Source organism: Silene latifolia, chromosome 10 (genome assembly GCF_048544455.1).
Source record: "Silene latifolia isolate original U9 population chromosome 10, ASM4854445v1, whole genome shotgun sequence".
NCBI classification, from domain to species: Eukaryota; Viridiplantae; Streptophyta; class Magnoliopsida; order Caryophyllales; family Caryophyllaceae; genus Silene; species Silene latifolia.
In genome coordinates, this window is record NC_133535.1 from 148,912,395 (window position 1) to 148,932,453 (window position 20,059).

At 37.1% G+C, this 20,059-nt stretch overlaps 1 protein-coding gene across 2 annotated transcripts; it reads left to right on the plus strand.

Moving 5' to 3' along the window:
• Positions 1-844: 844 nt before the first annotated feature.
• On the plus strand, positions 845-19,447 carry LOC141606304 (eIF-2-alpha kinase GCN2). 2 transcript variants are annotated; one of them, XR_012526647.1, is made up of 30 exons: positions 845-1,337; positions 2,600-2,668; positions 2,757-2,816; positions 2,957-3,062; positions 3,692-3,796; positions 3,900-4,301; positions 5,438-5,566; positions 5,650-5,736; positions 5,827-5,913; positions 6,025-6,136; positions 7,335-7,452; positions 7,698-7,752; positions 8,552-8,727; positions 10,113-10,297; positions 10,582-10,733; positions 11,195-11,444; positions 12,397-12,676; positions 12,760-12,853; positions 13,162-13,242; positions 13,351-13,407; positions 13,872-14,003; positions 14,101-14,184; positions 14,333-14,441; positions 14,545-14,681; positions 15,214-15,318; positions 16,837-16,922; positions 17,323-17,425; positions 17,510-17,632; positions 18,630-18,801; positions 19,070-19,447. XR_012526647.1 is itself a non-coding variant. In XM_074425388.1 (29 exons), the coding sequence occupies exons 1-29, from the start codon at positions 1,216-1,218 to the stop codon at positions 18,738-18,740; spliced, it is 3,717 nt and encodes a 1,238-aa protein (XP_074281489.1). In that variant the 5' UTR covers positions 857-1,215; the 3' UTR covers positions 18,741-19,447. The 2 variants fall into 2 exon arrangements, 1 of the variants encoding a protein (XP_074281489.1); XM_074425388.1 differs by having other exon boundaries at positions 857-1,337; positions 18,630-19,447.
• Positions 19,448-20,059: the final 612 nt, after the last annotated feature.

Below are 20,059 nucleotides of genomic sequence, written 5' to 3' on the forward strand. Positions count from 1 at the left end.
CAAACGAAAAATATATAAATACAAAGGAGAAAACCAGTATAAATGAAATAGGGGATAAATATAATCCTTGCTTTGTGATATCTTGAAGTTTGGTTGATAACAGCTTAATGTTTGATGAACAGATCTCTTAGAAAAAAGGGAGTGAAATAGTGAGGGAGTGAGAGGAGGCGGTGTGGATTTAGAAAATTAGGGTTATGTTGAACTTTAAAGATTTTGTTTGATTGCCAGCGTACTCTACTACTCACTGTCTTTGTAGTTGCATTTTTCGTATTTTTTTTTAATTAATTAAACCGGTTCAAAAACGGGTTCCGGTTTTCTATTTTTCAGACCCTAAACCGAACCTCTTTTACTCCAAAAAATGCGGTTCGGGCGCCCGGACCGGAAAAAACCCGAATTTTCGGGTCCCTAAATTCGGATTTCGGTTCGGTTTCGGTTTAAAAAAGCGGTGTGGGTTTTTTTGCTCAGCCCTACTATTCATAAGCGGACATTCAACTTCAATTTTCTCTCGATACATAAGTTAAAATATATTCATGTGGGATCTTATTTGATTCGTCTTTAAGAGTACATTAAAAATATCTAACTTTTATAAGTTTTGTAAATACGTAGTTAAAGATATTTATCGCGTAAAAAAGTCGCGTTAAAAACGTGATAAAAGAAAACGTGGAGTTGAATGGAGGGAGTAGGATGAGAGAGTTTATTTAGGGAGAATAAATGATAAATAATTGGAAAAATGAAAATTTTTGGGGAAATAAAAAATAATTAAAAGTAAAGTGTAAATGGTGACCTAATTAGCATGACCATTGCTTGGGATGGTCTTAGTCCACAATATAAATACAAGTCCGACATTCCTTATAATGACTGATACAGTGATTCACTGATACTCCGTAAACAGACCTGAAAAAGTTATACGATTGCAACTATTAAAAATTCAAGGTCAAAATCACAATCAATCTTTACACCAATTTGCCGCCATGCTTCTACTTCCTTCTTCCAGCGCCCACCAAAATCCCCTTGCCCACAATTCCAGTCAAATTCGTCAACAAAATTCCAACATTCTTCATTTCCAATCCCCAAAATAATCAAAATCCCAAAGAAATATTCAATCTCTTGCACAAATACATTATTTTCCGGGGTTTTGAATTGTGGGTCGAATTCAAAATCTCAATTTTAATTGATTTACTCATCTGGGTAATGTTACAAACATCAAGTAAATAAATGGGTCAAGGTTCGAATAAGAAGAAGAAACGGAAGAATAAAGGAAGAGGGGTTTCTAAAGATCATCATGGTTTACATTCTGCTGATTACAGTGAACTCATTTCCGAGGAACTTACTGCTTTGTAAGAATATTACTCCTGCTGTCCCTGTGGACTCGTTTTCTTTATTTACGTGTCTCCGTCATTTCTTTACGTTTCTATTTACATTTCCATTTGTATTATTTTATTTTGTTATTTTGTTGGTTGCTTAGTTGGTAATGCAATTGAGTAATTGGATGGTTGCCAGTATAAGGCTATGATCATGATAGAATAGACCAAGAGAAGATAGTTTTGTTTTGTTGGATTTAAGTGAGAGTTGTTGGTAGTATGGTCGCAGGGTGAGGGAGTCGGATTTATGCAGCCTTACATTTGTGTTCACAATACGAAGACATTGTTTTTGCTTTATCGTCATAATTGAGGTTGAGTAATACGGAGTCTTTGGCTCAGTTGGAGACAATGGTGACCATGATATGATATATGCGTAAAAATAGAATAATACAGTAGAAGGGTTATGAAGTTTCAACATGATTGTAGGAGCTAGCCAGTATTATAAGATCTCATCAATGCTGTGTGTTTTCTATGGAACCTTAGGCCTCGTTTAGATAGGAAAGGGAGGGGAGAAGGAAAGAGAGGGGATATGGAGAGTTTTCCCGGGGAAATAGGGGGGGATCCACTCTCCCTCCCCCTCCAAATCCCTTCATCTCCATTTTGTTAACCAAACAAAGAAAGTTGACTCTCTTTAAATCACTTATCTCCCTGTCACTCCAAATTATCCTATCCACACACCTTAAAGCATGAATGTCGTGAAATTTGAAGTTGGAAAAATATGGATGGTGAGTTGGTTTGTTATTTTTTTGACAAGTAAGATATAATATTAGTTAATGTCCTAGTGTGAATGCGTGATTTCTTGTTGCTTAGTATGTGGAATTGATTTTTTTTTTCCGCTTCAAATAATGGTGCAGATTGTAAGTAATTAGACCATGGCTCAAACCGGTCTTTTGGGTTTTCATGAACCCGTAAACCGGTTCTAGGTGTGTTTGGGTGAGTGGTGACCGGGTGAGGCAATTGTTTTCTGTAATGGATCCCAGTTTCATCAAGTTAAATTGGAACACATGTTGTTTGTAAGCTAAGAGAACTTGTTCTGTTAAGCTTCTTTTTCCTTTTCCATAAAAACCATGGTTATGGTTGGATTAACCAAGAGAATTTGCTAATAAATTTCCTAGGGTTAGTTGATATAGGTAAACTTGGATGCAGTTTAAACTTCACACACATAATTTTAAACTTAGAACTGTCAAGGACTTATTTGTTAACCTCACTGACTGTTTTCCCTTCTTTTCTCACGTCAGGTCTGCAATATTTCAAGATGACTGCAAGATAACTTCAGATTCTCATCCACAAGTCACTGTCAAAATCAGGTTTTTTATTCCCCTCTGTGTGACCAACTCTTGCAAACGACTATTTTCTGTATTTACTGGACTCTCATCCATATATATTAACTAACAGGCCTTACTCAAAGGACACAGGATACGAGAACCTGAATGTTTCAGCCTACTTACTTGTACGGTTAGTGTTTCTTATTGGTATTGCTCTTGCAATTAGTACATCATTTTCCATATGAAAAAATAAATAAATAATCAGTACATCATTTTCAACTTATTTCCACTTTTGATTCCCTCTCGTTCCTGATTTTGTTTTGTGTCTAGGTGTTTACCAGGGTATCCTTACAAGTGCCCAAAGCTGCAGTTAACCTCAGAGAAAGGTTTGTCCGAAAGTGATGGTGATAAGCTTCTATCTCTACTACATGAGCAGGTATGTCATGTCACTTTAGTCAGGCTTCCAGAGCAATACTCTGGTGTGGCTAAATTTTACCTCTGCTGTTGATCAACTATTTGCTTCCTTTGGATGTAATAAGAGCAATTTTACGAGTACTTAAGACATTGCTCTGGTGGTGTAGATGCACACTGCCTTGCTTTGGTAGTTTAGGTGTTTACGGTCTTTCTAGTCAACCTGGATTTACCGTCCCTTACCGCTTTTACGAATGAGTCAAATGGAAAATCATAGTATTTGGAAGAGATGTGCCAAAGCCAATACTTGTTACATCTCTAGCACATGCTTCAAATGAAAATAAAATCCAGCAAGGTTATTTTTTGGAAAAACCTTTGAGATAGGATAGTTCATTGTAATTCCAGAATTAAAAATGTTTTTCCCCCCCTTAATCTGGATACTTTCGCCCCCCCCCTCCTTCCTCTTTGCTAGTATCACGTCTATTCGGAGGTGGAAGCAACAACAACAACAACCAAGCCTTGCTTGCAATATAATTTGGGCTTGGTTAACATGAAATATTGTTTCAAATTGCCATTGTTTTTATATTAAGTATTAAAGAGTACATTATAAGCGTTGCGAAAATTTTATTAATATTTTATTAGCAACTGCTCTAGGCAAACGCTAATGCTCGAGAGGGCCGTGTGATGGTCTTCAATTTGGTGGAAGCTGCTCAGGAGTTTCTCTCTGAAATCGTTCCAGTGAGTCAGCCGCATAACCGGGTAGAAATTTATATTCGACTACTCAATTAAAAATGCATTTATCAATATGCTGTCTATTATCTTGTGCATTCTTGGTGACAGTTGTATTTTATTCTTTGACAAGGTTGTGTCGTCAGCTGGTGACAGCGCTAGCCACTTGTCTTCTACAGATGTTGCAGAATTACCCGTAGATGTTACTTCTTCCAAGGATATGTTTGTTTATGTATCTATGGATCTTTTCAGCAGTTATGAGGAGTCATGGAGTTGGAGTTTTGGAACAGGTGAGGGTGATGAAATGGCCTCTTCGACGCCTTCAGATGGGTCATCTCGATCAAAACAGGTGTACGAAGGTGTTGAAAAGAACTTCAAACAGAAGGATATGAAAGAGGATAGTCGACTAGTTAAATTGGAAACTGTTGAGGAAGGAAGTGAGGATGAAAATAAAAGTTTGTCCTCGGCTGGTTCTAGTACATCTCTTTCAGAAGATATGGTTGAGTCTGCTTCTAATTCAGATCAAGACAATAAGGTATTTAAGCCACCCTTTCTTTTGTGTTGATAAAAATAATAATAAAGTAATTAAGAAGCAGTAAGTAACGTTATAACCCAAATCTATGATCACTGCCTTCCTTAGAGAATAAAGTTAACATTATAAGCATCATCCTAACCGTTCAAACTTGAATTTACTTGCTCTTTCTTGGCAATTATACAGCTGACCTATATTAGGGCATTGTGATAAACAAACATCATTACTAGTCTTTTCGTTCTTCCACATTTATGTGGGATAATTTGATCCGGAAGTTAGAATAGACCTTGAGGAATAGTTCATGTAATTACTAAGAACCGGTGTTCGAGGCCAAGATCGTGGTCATTCAGTTGGAGCAATTGAGCTAATAATACCAAGGCATTGACCTCAGCAAGGTGTCGGAAATAAAAATGTCAGGGAATTACAGTTCATGATTGTGAGATGGGATCTGGTTTTCTGCATTATTATGTGGACTTTCACCATTATGTTTCATGACCAAAGACCAAACTATTTTAAATCATGGTTTCCTTGATTGAAAAATGTTGGGATTTCTCAGGTATTTAGTCAAGAATCTCTGGCTACATTACTGGATTTTTGGAACATTAATCCCCACATTTGATTGGTTGGTTTATGCCATATGGGGTATATATTTATTTCCCAATACCTATTGAATTTAGATTTTAATCCGAAACTTGGATAATGAGATTGAATCCCAACTTAGTGATAAATTAGCGAGGGTAAGCATAAAGAGAATGAATCCTAACTTTGGATGATGAGTGTCAGACAGACAGTGCATTATAAAACTCAATGGACTCAAAACTAGAAGTATAAGTTGGATTGAACTAGCTTTGTCTTTACCTAGATTCATCTTTTTAATACGTGAGTCATGGACACATAACAAATTTCGTTTAATTACTCCCCCCGCTTCGTTTATTTCTTCCACATCCAACCATTAAGAAAAAAAATTAACAATGAAAAATTTGTTAGGAGAAAGAATACGTGGAATACATAAAAGAAAGAAACCGAATAGGAAAACTGGAAGACATCAAGGGAATCTGTTTATATCAAAAGGCCAGCAATGCTAGGTTCTCTGCTTCTGCTCCATACCTAATAAATGTCTCTAACTGATGCCTTTTCAGGATGAGCATGAAGGATCCTTCTTGTTTTTTGGCGACATTGATGATCAAGAATCTGGATCATCAAAGTCATCTTTTGCAACTCTAGCGAATGGCCAGACATCTCAAAATATCAGAAGAGACCTGGTTATGGTATTGCTCTCTTCTCAACTTTTTCGTTGCCTCTTTACGGGTTATGTCTATTTGGTTTCCAACTTTTCTCATTTTTATGGCAGGCCCATCTTTTGCGTTTGGCTTGTGGCTCTAAAGGCCCTCTTACAGATGCCATGCCGAAGATAGCATCTGAATTGCACAAGTTAGGAGTAAGCCATTGATATCCTCCTTTCCTTTCAAATTGAAATGCGCTCTCAATTCTGTTTTTATAACACAGTTATCCTGTATCATTTTGCTAGATTTTTTCGGAATGGGCACGTGACATTGCTACTAACCCGTCTACTCTCTATAGCAAGAGTTTTGATCATGTTTTTCATCATCATATGGTGATCTTCTTCTCTAGTTCTCTCTATATCGTCGTGTTTATTTTTCCATCAGCATATATTCCAGGTTTATTCTATGTACTGCTTCATAATTTTTGCTCTGTTATGATGCAGGTCACATCTGATATATCTGAGTTCTGGGAGCCAGTGTCTGATTTTAGTGACCAGAATTCATCTCTTTTGAATTCTCGGTATCTTAGTGACTTTGAGGAGCTGCAACCTCTTGGTAAGCAAGGATTAATTTAATTGGCTCATTGTCTGGGAGATAATAGCTCTCTTGTCTTTCAGGCCAAAATGTTGTTAAAGTAGCATAAGTGTTCTCTTTTTAATGTTTAATCTAGTGCTCTTGCTTCTTTGAAATCGAAGATTTGTATATGAGTATATCTATTAACCATGCTCATTTCTGTATAAAAAACTAATCAGTGTGAACTGCGTAATACCGACTATCCAGTCGTTTGTTCCATTAGATTTCTATTACTTTAAAACAGTCACTTTTGCTGTTATTTGTATTTAATTCTTTTAGATATTCTTCAAGTGTTTCATTATGAAGACGTGGGATAAAATGGAACCTTACATTGAGATAGCAAACATTATGGGAAATTGAAATTTTATTTTAACATGATTCTTTATTTGATTGCAATGTATAATACACACATTATTTGCAAACAGACTAAAAGTATAAAGGCAAACCGAATCCATCATCAGGTGGGCAAATGATTATCCATGCTCTCATTTGCACCGGACTCTTGTGTTACCTCAAAATATGGAGATTTATGCTTATAGTAGATGTGTGGCAAATGTGTAATCCGAGTCAGATCAGTGCCTGGTCAGTTCAGGCCTATTATACATTTTGGGCCGGGTTGGGTCAATTCAGATTTCGGTTGATATGTTGTCGGGTCATTTCGAGTAAAGGTCACTTTGAATAGAGCCATTTTTGGGTAACAATTTAAATAAAAGTGTTTTTTAAATTACATATCTATAACGAAATGTTTGACAATTGGTCCTTTATTTTACTATAGATAACATGAAGTATGACTTGAAATTAGTCACGTTGAGGTCATTTCGGGTCACTTTGGATCATTTCAGCTTTGGCCAATTACTAGTCATGTGGTTTCAGGTCAGGTCTTAACGGGCCGATTCAATTTCGGGTCCAACATAGCTATACCGGGGATCTAGGTCAGGTCACTTAGGGTTTCTAGTCATATTCAGGTTATGCAATTGCAGGTCAATTTTGTGTCTCGTGTCAGCCTTATCAGGATAGGGTCAATTTTGTTAAGTCTATGTATGGGCACATGGCTATGATCCTTCTGTATATTAAAACAAACATGTTTTTGGCAACATGGGGCTGTATGCTGCAAAGATGAAGTACATAATATAAATGTCATGTTTGGTCTGTGCCTTATGTGTCTATACTTGTGAGACAGGTCAAGGTGGTTTTGGTCATGTTGTCCTGTGCAAAAATAAGTTAGATGGAAGGCAGTATGCTGTAAAGATGATTCTTCTCAAGGATAAAAGTCCTCCCGTTAATGATCGAATATTGAGGTATGATATGTTTGACTAGATTTGACATGTTTTCATAATATATTCCTATGTTGGCTAGGTGCTACTTTTTCTTACCAAGAATTCTTTAGGAGAAAATATCTAATGGATTTTATATTTTTGTCGACGGGAACCTAAGAAAACAGCAGAGAATGATGTTTTATTGTTATTTTTTCAGTTTAAATATTTATACTCTGTATTTATGAAGTTGTTATTGTTGTCATGGTATTACCATTTGTGATTTATAGGGAAGTTGCTACTCTTGCTCGTTTGCAGCATCAACATGTTGTCCGTTACTATCAGGTAGGGATTATGTTTATCATCCGCATAACATATTTGTCATGAGGAAGTTTGTTCTTGATAGTTAAATGTCATCTTGTCATTTTTTTACTCTACTTATTGAGATAGTGGTCAACATGATTGATTAGTGTTCCTACCTCGCATTTTATATGCAGCGTGATTAGTTTTACGAGGCGCGATATATGTTTCAGTTTATCGTTTTATTCTACTCCCTCCTATTCAATGTAAACTTCCCCTTTCATTTGGGCTCTTGGGATTGAGGAAGTGAATTTGGACCACACAAAACACACTACCCCACATGCAATTGAATTTGGACTACACAGTTAAGTAGGTACACTAAACAATAATGTTTGCTTCCAAAAAAGGAAATAGGGAAGAAAACCTGAATAATCCGAAAAAGGAAATAGGGAAGTTTACATTGAATAGGAGGGTTATTCTTTATATACTCTTTCGGTTTGCAGTTCACTACCATTATTGTCTAGTGTACCTACTTATGCTCCTCTTTCTTCAAGTTCTGCCACTTGTTCGTGAATACTGATGACTATGTTACAAAGCATTACTCTAATTTTTTTCATTAGTGATTGTGAAAGTATTGTTGGCGTGTTGCTCCTGTAAACTCCCTAACCTTCACACTGTCACTTAAGAAGTATAATGCTGTTTCCTTTTAAATGCATTATTATCACAAGGTTGTGAATTCGCGATACATTTAACTATATTGCCATGAAATTTTGTTTAGCTCATTTTTTGTGTTCTGTATCAGTTTAATGATTTAACACCTTTTCTTGTTTTCTGAAACTTTTAGGCATGGATTGAAACCGGAGTTGCAGGACATATGGGTGAGAGCTCCTGGGGTTCACAGACTGGTGTAACCCCCAGCTTCACCTACAAGGGTGGTACAGCTGGTACCTCTTCAGATATTGGGCAGGAAAACAAACTTGAATCACCTTATCTGTATATTCAAATGGAATATTGCCCTAGGTAAACTCTTATTTCTACCCTTGACTAAATTTCACTTTAAACGAGACTTCTCTACTTGTTGGGTGACCGGTTCTTGGCTCAGAACCAACTTGTCTCACCCTATGGGGACGGAAGGGGGGTGTCCTTTGTTGTTATCATTAATCTACTTTATCATTGCTCCACTCACATTTGTACCAGTTTATTAGCTCAGTTATGTCTCGATTGACTTCCATTAAGTTAGAGGTTTTCGTCTTTATCTTGTGAAAACTCGATTTCTTTCTTTTGTTTTGTCTAATCTTTTGGAGGGATGCTAGTGTATTTTTGGAGCAAACCACAATGCTGAAGGCATCTTGAGGATTATAAGGTGGAATCGTTGAGAGTAGATATCATAGTAGGTCTGTGAAGAAAAAGGGTCAGAGCAACACCATATCGCTGGTCTTTTGAGGATCTCCGTTATTGGCATTGTATTCGACTTTGTATCAAAATGTGCATCACTTATTGAGCCTAACCCGCAAAGCGCATCTAAGGCATTCCGAGATGTTTTGGCTAGTGCCTCAGTCCTCACTAGGCGCACCTCGAGGTGCATTTTTTCAACTAGGATTCAAAATGGCTATGTACCCTTGGGCAATGGACTCACAGTCAAAAACCTGCTTGTAGCATGGGAGAGAAAGATAGATAAGCTGTGGAGTTGAATTCTGGATGATATAAGTGCATGACGGTTTGTGTTCAACTTCAACCGTCTCTTTGAGCTTGATGAGTCCCCCCCTCCCTATAATTTTGGAGTGTACCCCTTCTTTTGTGCATGGAAGACATTCCCTTAACTTTCATTTAGTTATGTTCCTTAAAAATTTCGGATTAAGGATAATGTTCTTTTTGTAAGTAAGATATAATATTAATCAAGGATAATGTTTATCCGAATGTTTTAACAAATTGGTGTATCTGCAATCATAAGCATTACCTTCAAGTTAACAGCCTCTTCTCCAGTTATTTTGCTACTTGTGGTGGTCAATCTCAAATGTCTCTTTGAGCTTGAGGTTGCTTTGATTCCCCTATCTGTGTATAGACCTACTCTTTGTGCATGGTAGAGATTCCTTTCAAGAACTTCTAATTATGTTCTGTAAAAATTATTGAAATAACCATAATTTTCATGAGAGTATTATACAATTGGTCGTTTGCAATCCTTAGTAACACTCTTTGTGCATGGTAGAGATTCCTTTCAAGAACTTCTAATTATGTTCTGTAAAATTTTTTGAAATAACCATAATTTTCATGAGAGTATTATACAAATTGGTCGTTTGCAATCCTTAGTAACACTTTTGAAGTTGACTGTCCCTTCCTCGGTTTTTTTTGCATCGTGTGGTCATTTTCAATTTTGCATTATATAATATATATCCCATAACATGCAGGACTCTCCGGCAACTGTTTGAATCATACCGTCATTTTGACAAGGATTTGGCTTGGCACTTGTTTCGTCAAATAGCTGAAGGTTTGGCCCACATACATGGCCAAGGAATTATCCATCGTGACTTGACACCAAATAACATCTTCTTTGATGCCCGCAATGACATTAAGATTGGTGATTTTGGGCTAGGTATGCTCCCCTAGTTTTCAACCTTAGTAAATTTTGCTCACAAATTACTAAATTTGGAAAAATGAGAGGACTGTACTGTAGGATGGCAGCAGCCAGCTGCCAGTAGCTTTCCTGATTAGAACCTGTTGATGAATAGTAATTGATAATCCTCTTTATGCAGTTGAGTGCATTACAAGTTTGCAAGTTTTTATCTGTTGTTCCCATCATGCATTTCGTATTTCTTTGTTTCTCAGCCCAATAATTGACAACCTGCTCATAACCGTGGCTGACCTTATCTATTGCAGCCAAGTTCTTAAAGCTCGAACAGCTGGATCAAGACACAACTTTTCCTTCAGATGCTGCACCAGGTGTGTCTATGGATGGTACTGGTCAAGTTGGTACTTATTTCTACACTGCACCTGAAATTGAGCAAGGATGGCCGAAAATTGATGAGAAGGTTAATGTCATTCTCTTTTGTTAGGTTATTGGCATAGTATTAAATATCGATTTGAGACTGGACCTTGGAATCAGCCGCCGCAGCCTGATTTGGTCGTTGCGCTGTAAATGCGGACGATACCGCCTCAAAATGTGGCCACAGTAGCCTTCCTAACCACAATACATGCCCCATGGCACAAGCTTTTCAGCGTGTTTGGATAGAGATTTAGGATGGAAGGAGAGAGGAGGGGGATGGAGAGAAGTAGAGTTAACTCACTCAGTGGGGTAGATCAAGTGATCTGTTGTGTAATATTTGATGATAGTTTCTGTTATCATAAGGTCAATAGGTCATGACGAGGATTGGTATATTTAAACAAGGAAAGTGAGTAACTTGACATGGATGGAGGGCTTACCAACTTGGTGTAGCATGTCTAAAAATTTATTTCCTTCTAGCTATGAATATATCCTACAACATTGCTGCAGGCAGATATGTACAGTTTGGGAGTAGTATTCTTTGAATTATGGCATCCATTTGGTACTGCAATGGAAAGGCACGTCGTTCTCTCTGACCTGAAGCAGAAAGGAGAACTTCCTCCAGCGTGGATTACCGAGTTTCCTGAGCAGGCGTCCTTATTGCAGAGGCTAATGTCTTCTAGCCCATCAGATCGCCCATCTGCTACCGAACTGCTGCAGCATGCATTTCCTCCTCGGATGGAGTATGAGTTGCTAGATAGTAAGTAATGTATATTTCTTTTAATCTTTATGCTTGATTAAATGTTATAATATTTGTCCTCAGTAAACTCAAATGATATTCCATGTGAATGTAGCTACTTGCTGATAAAATGTCTTTGGTCCTCGTGAATTTATCATCTTTCGGCTGTAAAATCACAAGACAAGGGTTCTCAAGAATAATATACACAAAGTATCACCTTCCAAGCCACACACACACACACACACACACACAAAAAAAAAAAAAAAAAAAAAAAAAAAAAAACTACGAGAGTCCAAGACTGCAGAACAGAGAAGGCGCACTTCAACAATTTTCATTTGTTTTAGCAGACTTGCCATCAGAGGAGATACGGGATACACTATTGTCACCAAATTTTTTATGCCAATTTCTGTAATCAGTGGCAAAAGTGATTACAGAAATTGCCATCATAAGGTTTTAACTACTGAGTTGGAAGTTATCCTACCTGGAGTGACTAGGCTTTAAGTGATTCGTATCCAAATGGCCCGATAACAACACAACGAAAGCATAGTCGAAACCCGGAATGACCTGACCAGACACAAAAAGTATAACACTCCCTAAATGACCCGACCTAAACTGATCCGACCGGAATGACCTGTTTGTCAGGTCTACTTTTAAGCTTGTATCTTGTAAGCCTTCTGGCCTCGGGTCCTCAACGGAAGACGTGTTCGTGCATCTTACTTATCAAGTGAAAAATGACATAGCTAAGCTATGGAATTAATGGTTTTATACGACTCTTATGCTAATGTCACATTTATTTTTCTATTTCTATTTCTTTGAGTTAGTGGGAAAAAGCTAATTTACCAGTTTTTTGTGTGCATCTGACGCTCATGTTGAATCTTATGTCCGTATACACTGTAATCGCTAGGCGATGTTAATACTTGTCTCTTTTGCTTTAGGAGGCGCTCGCTAATGTCAATGAATTTGGTTTTTGTAGATTTTTTGCAAACAATGCAAACTTCTGAGGATACAAGTGTTTATGATAAAGTTGTGAATGCAATCTTCGATGAGGAGATGTTAGCAACTAGATGCAGTCACCATTCTGAAAGATTGAAACTAGCTGGAGGTATCACTTCTGCTGTACAATATTCGGATGTGGAAACAGAATTTCGAGATAATGTAATTGATGCATGTAGAGAACTGCTTAGACGACACTGTGCAAAGCATATGGAGATAATCCCATTGCATTTAATGAATGACTTTGCGGATTTTGGAAGGTTGGTTATTCTTCACTTGTCTAATTGCAATCTTTGGAGTCAACTTCCAACTATGAAATTGGTGATATTATTTATTTATAAAGGAATACAGTGAAGCTTTTGTCTCAAGGAGGTGACATGATCGAGCTTTCCCGTGAACTGCGATTGCCTTTTGTTAAGTGGGCCGCTTTAAAACAGGTAATTGATCAAAGTTTCTCTCCAATATAATATTTTCTTACTATACATGAGGCAACAGTGTATCACATATCTTCTCTGATGGTAAGTCTGCTATACTATGTCTTGCATTCTTGGTCTCTAAAAGTAGTTTTTTTTTATGGCTTGGAAGATGGCTACTTTCTTTATGCTATTTTTGAGAACCCTTGTCTTGGGATTTAGCAATAATTTAGGAAAATAATGTTATTATTCTCTCTTTCATTTGAATACCTTCTATTTACTTTTTTCTTTTAGTGGGTTTTTGTCGTGATCAAAATTCTTATTATATGCAGAAAATGTCTTTCAAACGATATGAGATATCATCTGTTTACAGAAGAGCAATTGGTCATTCACCTCCAAATCCTTACCTTCAGGTAGATGTCTCATATGTGAGCTGTACGTGATTATATGTGTTGCTCAATGTGACACCGTTTCTTACTTTTGTACTCTCCTGTGTTTGTTGGATGTTACCCTTTTTTTAGGGTGATTTTGATGTGATTGGAGGTGCTTCCCCCCTTACAGAAGTAGTGGTTATTAAGGTATGCTCATTTTGCACTTGTTTTAGTGTCTTTTGTTGCAATCGATTTTGTTTAATTTTTTCCTTTATCAGTTCCATCACACAAAGACAAAGTTAGAAGTTGATATACAAGGTGAATTATGACAAATGTTCACAATTCCCCAAGCATATATGAACCTTTCTGTGGTTATTTATAGATAGACGGGGTCACGGGGGAATAAATTATTGCTGAGTTTGCATGTGTAGCTTTGTCGGACAGGGGTTTATGGAACTACGAATTTGTAGTAGGAATGTAGCAAATGAAATGTTTGTAGACATGATTAGTAAAGTTTACTATTCTTAATTTTATTTTTTTTAGACGTGAATTCCATTTGGTTGTGTCTAATCTGTCTATCCTTGTTTGCCTGTGTAAACATTTTGTGTGACAACACTTTTTGGTTTTTTATATATATTTTCTGCGTTATGGCTTATGTTTTTGTTGGACAGGCGACTATGGATATCTTGACACATTTCTTCCATCCGGATTCACTAGATATCCATCTCAATCATGGTAATCTATTGGATGCCATGTGGTCTTGGACGGGGATAAAGACTGAGCATCGACAGAAAGTAGCAGAGGTATTCATGTGTTTCTCATTGGATTATATATACATATGCATATATAGCGTATTCAATTTTATTTCACTAAACAAAACTTTATGTTATCTCAATCAAGCTTTTATCTATGCTGGGTTGTCTACCTCCTCAATCCTCTGAACGGAAATCCAAATGGGTAGTCATCAGACGTCAGCTTCTTCAGGTATGACCATTTGCAACTGTTACAAAGTTCAACACTCTAACATAAGACGGCATGATGGTCTTGCATGTTTGTAAAAATTAAATATGAAGGCTGACAGTATGAAAGATTTTCATCCTCAATCTGATGTTCAATTCTCTCTGATTTTCAGGAGCTTAATTTGGCTGAAGCAGCTGTAAATAGATTGCAGACTGTAGGTTTAAGATTTTGTGGGGATGTTGACCAGGCTCTACCAAGGCTGAGAGGAGCTCTACCAGCTGGTAATATCTGTAAATTGATGTTTGAAAGTATGCAAGACACTTTAAAAAGTTAACCGTAAAATTGAATAATTATTTGGGTCCCCTGCTGTTATTTCTTTTGTAGATAAATCTATACGCCGAGCACTTGATGAATTGTCTGACCTCTTCAGCTGTCTCAGAGTCTGGAAGATTGAAAAGCATGTACACATTGATTCCCTTTTACCACCAACTGAATTCTACCATAGAGACTTGTTTTTCCAGGTACCTTCAGGCTCCAGCATTTTAAAGGTTTTCATACTGTCACATTCCATCTGCTGTTGTGTTGATTCAATTAAAAGAATTACTCCCCAATCATTTAGATCAGCCTGCAAGGGATTATTTAGCTTTCTTCTGAGGTCTCATATTCCATTTATCTAGCTTTTTTCAGAGGTCTCACATCTAGACCCTGGGAAAGCAAGAATTTAAAACTGAGAAGGGAAAGCATACCCCGGTATTATATTTTTTTTTTTATCAAGATTTTGAAGATAAATATTGGCGGTGGCTATGCCGCTATGACCGAGATTAGGAGGGACAACCGATTTTGGGAGCAAATCTTAAACCAAGATATTATACCATGGTTGTACCCTGGCTGAATCTGCACCATGTCACATCCAACGTGTGCCAGCCAGTCAGCGTAACATAGATGCAGTTTTCTTTGTTTGTTACATGGTCATGTGGTCTATCTTCAAGTGGTATCTGCCCCAAGTACATATTTCCCACTTTTTGTGTTTAGTAAATTACTTATTCATATTAGGTATACTTGAGAAAGGAGTCCTCTGGATCGCCTGTTGATGGCACCTTATTGGCTGTTGGTGGCCGGTATGACTATTTGCTGAATCAGATTTGGGAGCGGGAACATGTAAGCTGTTTGCAATTTTACTTTTGCTGTTATTTAAGTTAAATGTTTTCAGTTTCAATGGAGCTAAAGACTCGCTATAATTCCTTGGCTATGGAAGATTATGATTTCTGACCTAAAACAAAATGACTCCCTTAACCTTATGCGTTCCGTAAATAGTGTAGCAGCCGTAGAGGCGTAGATAGATACAATTATCAATGCAATTTATTTATGGGTCTTGTGGAAACCACCTCTTTCTGTTAAAACAAAGAGGTAAGGATGCATACATCCTATTCCGTCACCCTAGAATCGATTATTTTTTGGGCATGTGCTAATGTTGTTGTTGGTCAGTCTTTAACCTATTCACAAGTATGAGGTGACTGGCTTCAAAAGTGATTCAAAGATAAAACTGTGGTACAGCTTTCACTGTGTTAGGGAGACTAAATAAGGCCACATCTCTACAGGAAAAGGGGGTTTTCTATACTTTGCCCCTTTTTTCAAATTCTATTAGACATCCTTAGTTTTGTAAAATCATCAAATATACCCCAAAACTCGATTAAGGTTTGTAAGTTCCTAAATTAAATGAAGTACCACAATTCGGTTTCTGTAGCTGTTAAGGTTTGTCCTGAAATGATGTTCATTGATGAGTAAATGATGATTATGTTGATGGCTCCAGGAATCATGTATGACTGTATGAGTAACCAATTAAATTGCCTAAACATATGATTTAAAAGAAGAGAATTGAGTATTTAGGTGTCTTGAAGAACCTCCCATTGAGTTTAAAAGTACATTAGAAGATTTTCGAAAACCGGGTGTACATATTAGAATTCAGTAAACCATAAAGGTGCGTAATAAATCTGAAAAAATTGTGGTTGCATTTTTCAAGATATTATTATATTAACACATGAATCCAACTGATATCATGCATCACAGGGGTAAATGAACGGAGTTTTTGCGAGCGTTACAACTTATATGGATGCTCTCTTCAGTCTCTTGTTAATATTGTGACTGAGTCAGACTTATAATGATTCAAGTCTCTAATTTTTTACGAATCGAGGATCCTAAAATTTTTATAAATGATGTCCTTGTATAATTTGACTCTTCTTTAGGTGCAGCAATGTTGGTATGAGCAACATAGAGATTAGTGATCATCAGTGATATACAACTTATCTAAAGCATATAGGCTAGGATAAATAATTCTCTTAAAACACAAGTAAAATATTGTCACAATCACATTTCTCTAACGGGGATGGATGGTTCATGTAAGTTGCTTAGCTCATAGAAGGGCCTGTCGTTGAGTCATTTCCACACAAGATTAAAATGACTTTCTGATTGTGTGGACTATCTATTTTTGTGGATCACGCTGTGAGTTGCTGGCTGGCCTCTGCCTGAAACTTGCTGCTTAAAGCCTTAAATATGATTATATCAAAGAAATATATGTGGCTCTCTTGGGATAAAATTACTATATCCTTTTCCTTTATGTCATCCCATTGTACAGTCTCTTACATTCACTTTTTTTGCTTATATCTATGGAATTTTCAGAAATCATCTCCTCCTGGTGCTGTTGGGGTCAGTCTTGCACTAGAAACTGTTATTCAACATCGTTGTGCGCAGTTCAGACCTGTCAGGTTTAGTTTCCATGCGTGTCATATGATTTTTTTTATCAATTGCTCTCCCACCCTCGAGGCTAATTTCTCGTCCAATGAGTCCAATTACTTTAATGAAGCTAGTGTTTGTGATGGTTAATACTCCCTTTATTTCTTTTTGTTCTTTTCATTTGACTTCATTGGTCTCCACTCTCACGACGACACTTTGACCTTTTTTTTTTGTCTTTATCTATTACGTGTTTTTCTTGAAAATATGTTTTTGAAAAAGATCCTTTGATAACAAGTGTAAATAGTTTTATTTACATAATTACGGTTGAGTTTTTCAATTTTGAGCTCAAAATGTCAAATGGAAAGAACGTTGTGAAATGAAGGGAGTAATAATGTCCCCCCATCTGTGATGGAATTCTTCTGGTATGTGCAGAAGTGAAGCTAGTGTTAGCATTCTTGTATGCTCAAAAGGAGGAGGTGGTTTGCTGAAAGAGCGCATGGAACTTGTAGCTGAACTGTGGGAAGCCAATCTCAAGGTAAAACATATCCTAGAATTCTCAAAGAACCCTACTGTATGACAAAATTGTACAGACCTTATTTTTACTTGTTTATTTGTTCAGGCTGAGTTTGTGCCCTCGATTGATCCAAGCCTTACTGAACAATATGAATATGCAAATGAACATGATATCAAGTGCCTTGTTATTATCACTGATTCAGGAGTCGCTCAAAAGGATTCCACAAAGGTTAGTTTGATGTTATCACAAATCATCCTCTTTAACATAGTACTTCCTCCGATTCGTTTGATTCTTTATTTTTGATTAAAATTATAAAAAATGATAAGAACCAAGTGAATCGAAGGAAGTACCATTTAATAATGTTGTTTTAAGTGATGCACATGCTGTTTGAACACAAACAGTCAGGATGATATATTGTTAAGCACTAGCTATTGTGTTTCACACTTGAAAACGAAATGTCTTAAGCCAATGTCACATGAGAAGCCTAATATTCCACATTTCGAGTGAACTTTTGGAATTTGATGGATCAACGCAAGATCCCTCTCTAAGCTCTCTTGTATTAGGAAGTATCTTGATGCACTATACGGCTCTGTTTTCACTATGGGTCATTTTGAAACTGTCTATTTGTGTTAGGGTGAGGCTGTGTTGCCTGTGTATAAGTCCCTCCTTCTGCGCCGCAGGTTGGAGCCACTGAGGCACTAGGGTAGTGTTGTTTAAGTGTGAATTTATGATGTCAATTTGTTAACTTAATATGTTGTAGTCGAAATGTAGGATTGAGACAATCTTGCAACTTTTAGTGGGTACATATTAGATAACAATCCTCGCTTGTTGACAATTTCATACCCTCTTTTATGCTGTCTCTTATATTTGTTCTCTTAAATGAGACAAAATTCCTCTTGACATATCAAGGATGTTTAGTAGTAATATATTAATAGTCTTTGCTTCTCTTAGGCTGGTGATAAACCTGTCTCTAGAATGTGTTAACACGTACCGTATTGAGACACAGCTTTTGCAATTGAAATAATTCACACTGAATGTAGTCATTAAAGCTATTGGTCGTAAAAGGAAACAAGTCATGATTTTTCATGGCACCAACCAGTTTTCCCTGACCTTGCATTGTCATTCATAAAGTTTCCTTATATAATTTAACTACAATATTGGTGGTTGATTATGCAATTGCTTTCAGCACTTGATAATATTTGTAAATTTATGCGTGTATCGTCAGGTCCGTCACCTTGAACTGAAGAAAGTGAAAGATGTTGAAAGGGAGCATCTTGTCAGATTTCTCTCAGAGGCAATGGCGTCTCAATTTCGAAATCCCACTCTTTGGAGCTGATTGTGCAGAACAGCGCTCGGTCCATGTAATTATGTTTGGAATTTGCCACGGGGAACTAGAGGTAAGAGAGTAATTATTTGTCATCGCGTATGCTTTGAGATTTCATAGGAACAAAAATAAGGGGCATGCCAATTGCCATCAGTCACCACTTGGCTCGAGGGATAGAAAACTGTCTATTAACTGTCTTTTCGGGAAAGGAAGGGGAAAGAGTGCTAGAGCTTAGGCATGCTGCGTCACCTTCTCAAGGAGTGTCAGGTTTTTGTATCTGGGTTCGAGTGTCAGACACTTGGCTCTGTTGGTTTGAACTTACCTATCTGTCCTTTTCACAGATATAACTTGCACCTGTCTTCTTATTGATCGATCCTTTCATTATGAGTGCCTGCTCGGGATATTTGACGGTGTACAGAAGTTGTTTCAAGTCCGATGAGGTTTTACCCAAATCAACTTGGTATAGGCTAGGCTATATACTACTACCTATATTGTTAGCACTGTAGCTTTCTTTACAATGCAGATTTAGCTCGTACTGCGAATTTTTGGAACATTTATTTATGTACATGAGTACAGGTCAGTCAAACTAGTGGTTATATGAACTTGTACATATGCTGGATGATTTCGTCCCAATCAGTGGCTTGGCTAAGACCACTTCCCATCGTTATTCTTCAACAAAGCTAACGGTGAAATTTTAACTCGATTTTTTTTGGCATAAATAACTTGCGTGTCAACTGTCGAGAGAGAAAGTTCTTGGCATGCCAGAATTTTAACTGTGATCATGAGATGTTTGGGAAGGAAAATTTCCTTGAATGAAAAGGTACTTCCCCTGTAAAAGTCAGGATTTGAGAGATTAAGGTGCCTTTAATTGAGGAGGTACCCTATACAAAAAGGAATGGTTGGCGTTCGAAACAGTTGTAGTGACCTTCATTTGTGAAAGGCTTTAGTAAATCGTGTTACTTGAAACTCGTCAACAGGCTACCTATTTATGCTGGTGATTCACTTTGTGTTCCAGCAAAGCCTTTTCAAGCTGGAACTATTTATATCGGCCACGGTATAAAACCAGGTTAACGACAAGTCGACAAAGCTCTACTGACTATAATTAAATACTCCACAGTTGTATACTTTCATGTATAACAATGAGTGATACGTATATTTAGAGCGACATATACTTTTTTTTTTGGGTAACGAGGGAACCCGCAGCCACTAGGCATTGACTCAGACCAAGAATGCTCCACAAGATTTTGCTCTTCAGGCTTGAACTTGGGTCTCATGGGAATTTCACCCAAGTTTTAACTATTAGATTCCACCCGCATTTGATAATATAAGTA

What these genes read in the sequence shown, in the direction of transcription:
- LOC141606304 (XM_074425388.1), top strand. Translation starts at nt 1,216, where the DNA reads ATGGGTCAAGGTTCGAATAAGAAGAAGAAACGGAAGAATAAAGGAAGA. An exon ending in ATGTTTTTCATCATCATATG is followed by an intron (nt 5,914 to 6,024) that starts GTGATCTTCTTC and finishes GTTATGATGCAG; the next exon opens with GTCACATCTGATATATCTGA. An exon ending in GCGCAGTTCAGACCTGTCAG is followed by an intron (nt 16,923 to 17,322) that starts GTTTAGTTTCCA and finishes TGGTATGTGCAG; the next exon opens with AAGTGAAGCTAGTGTTAGCA.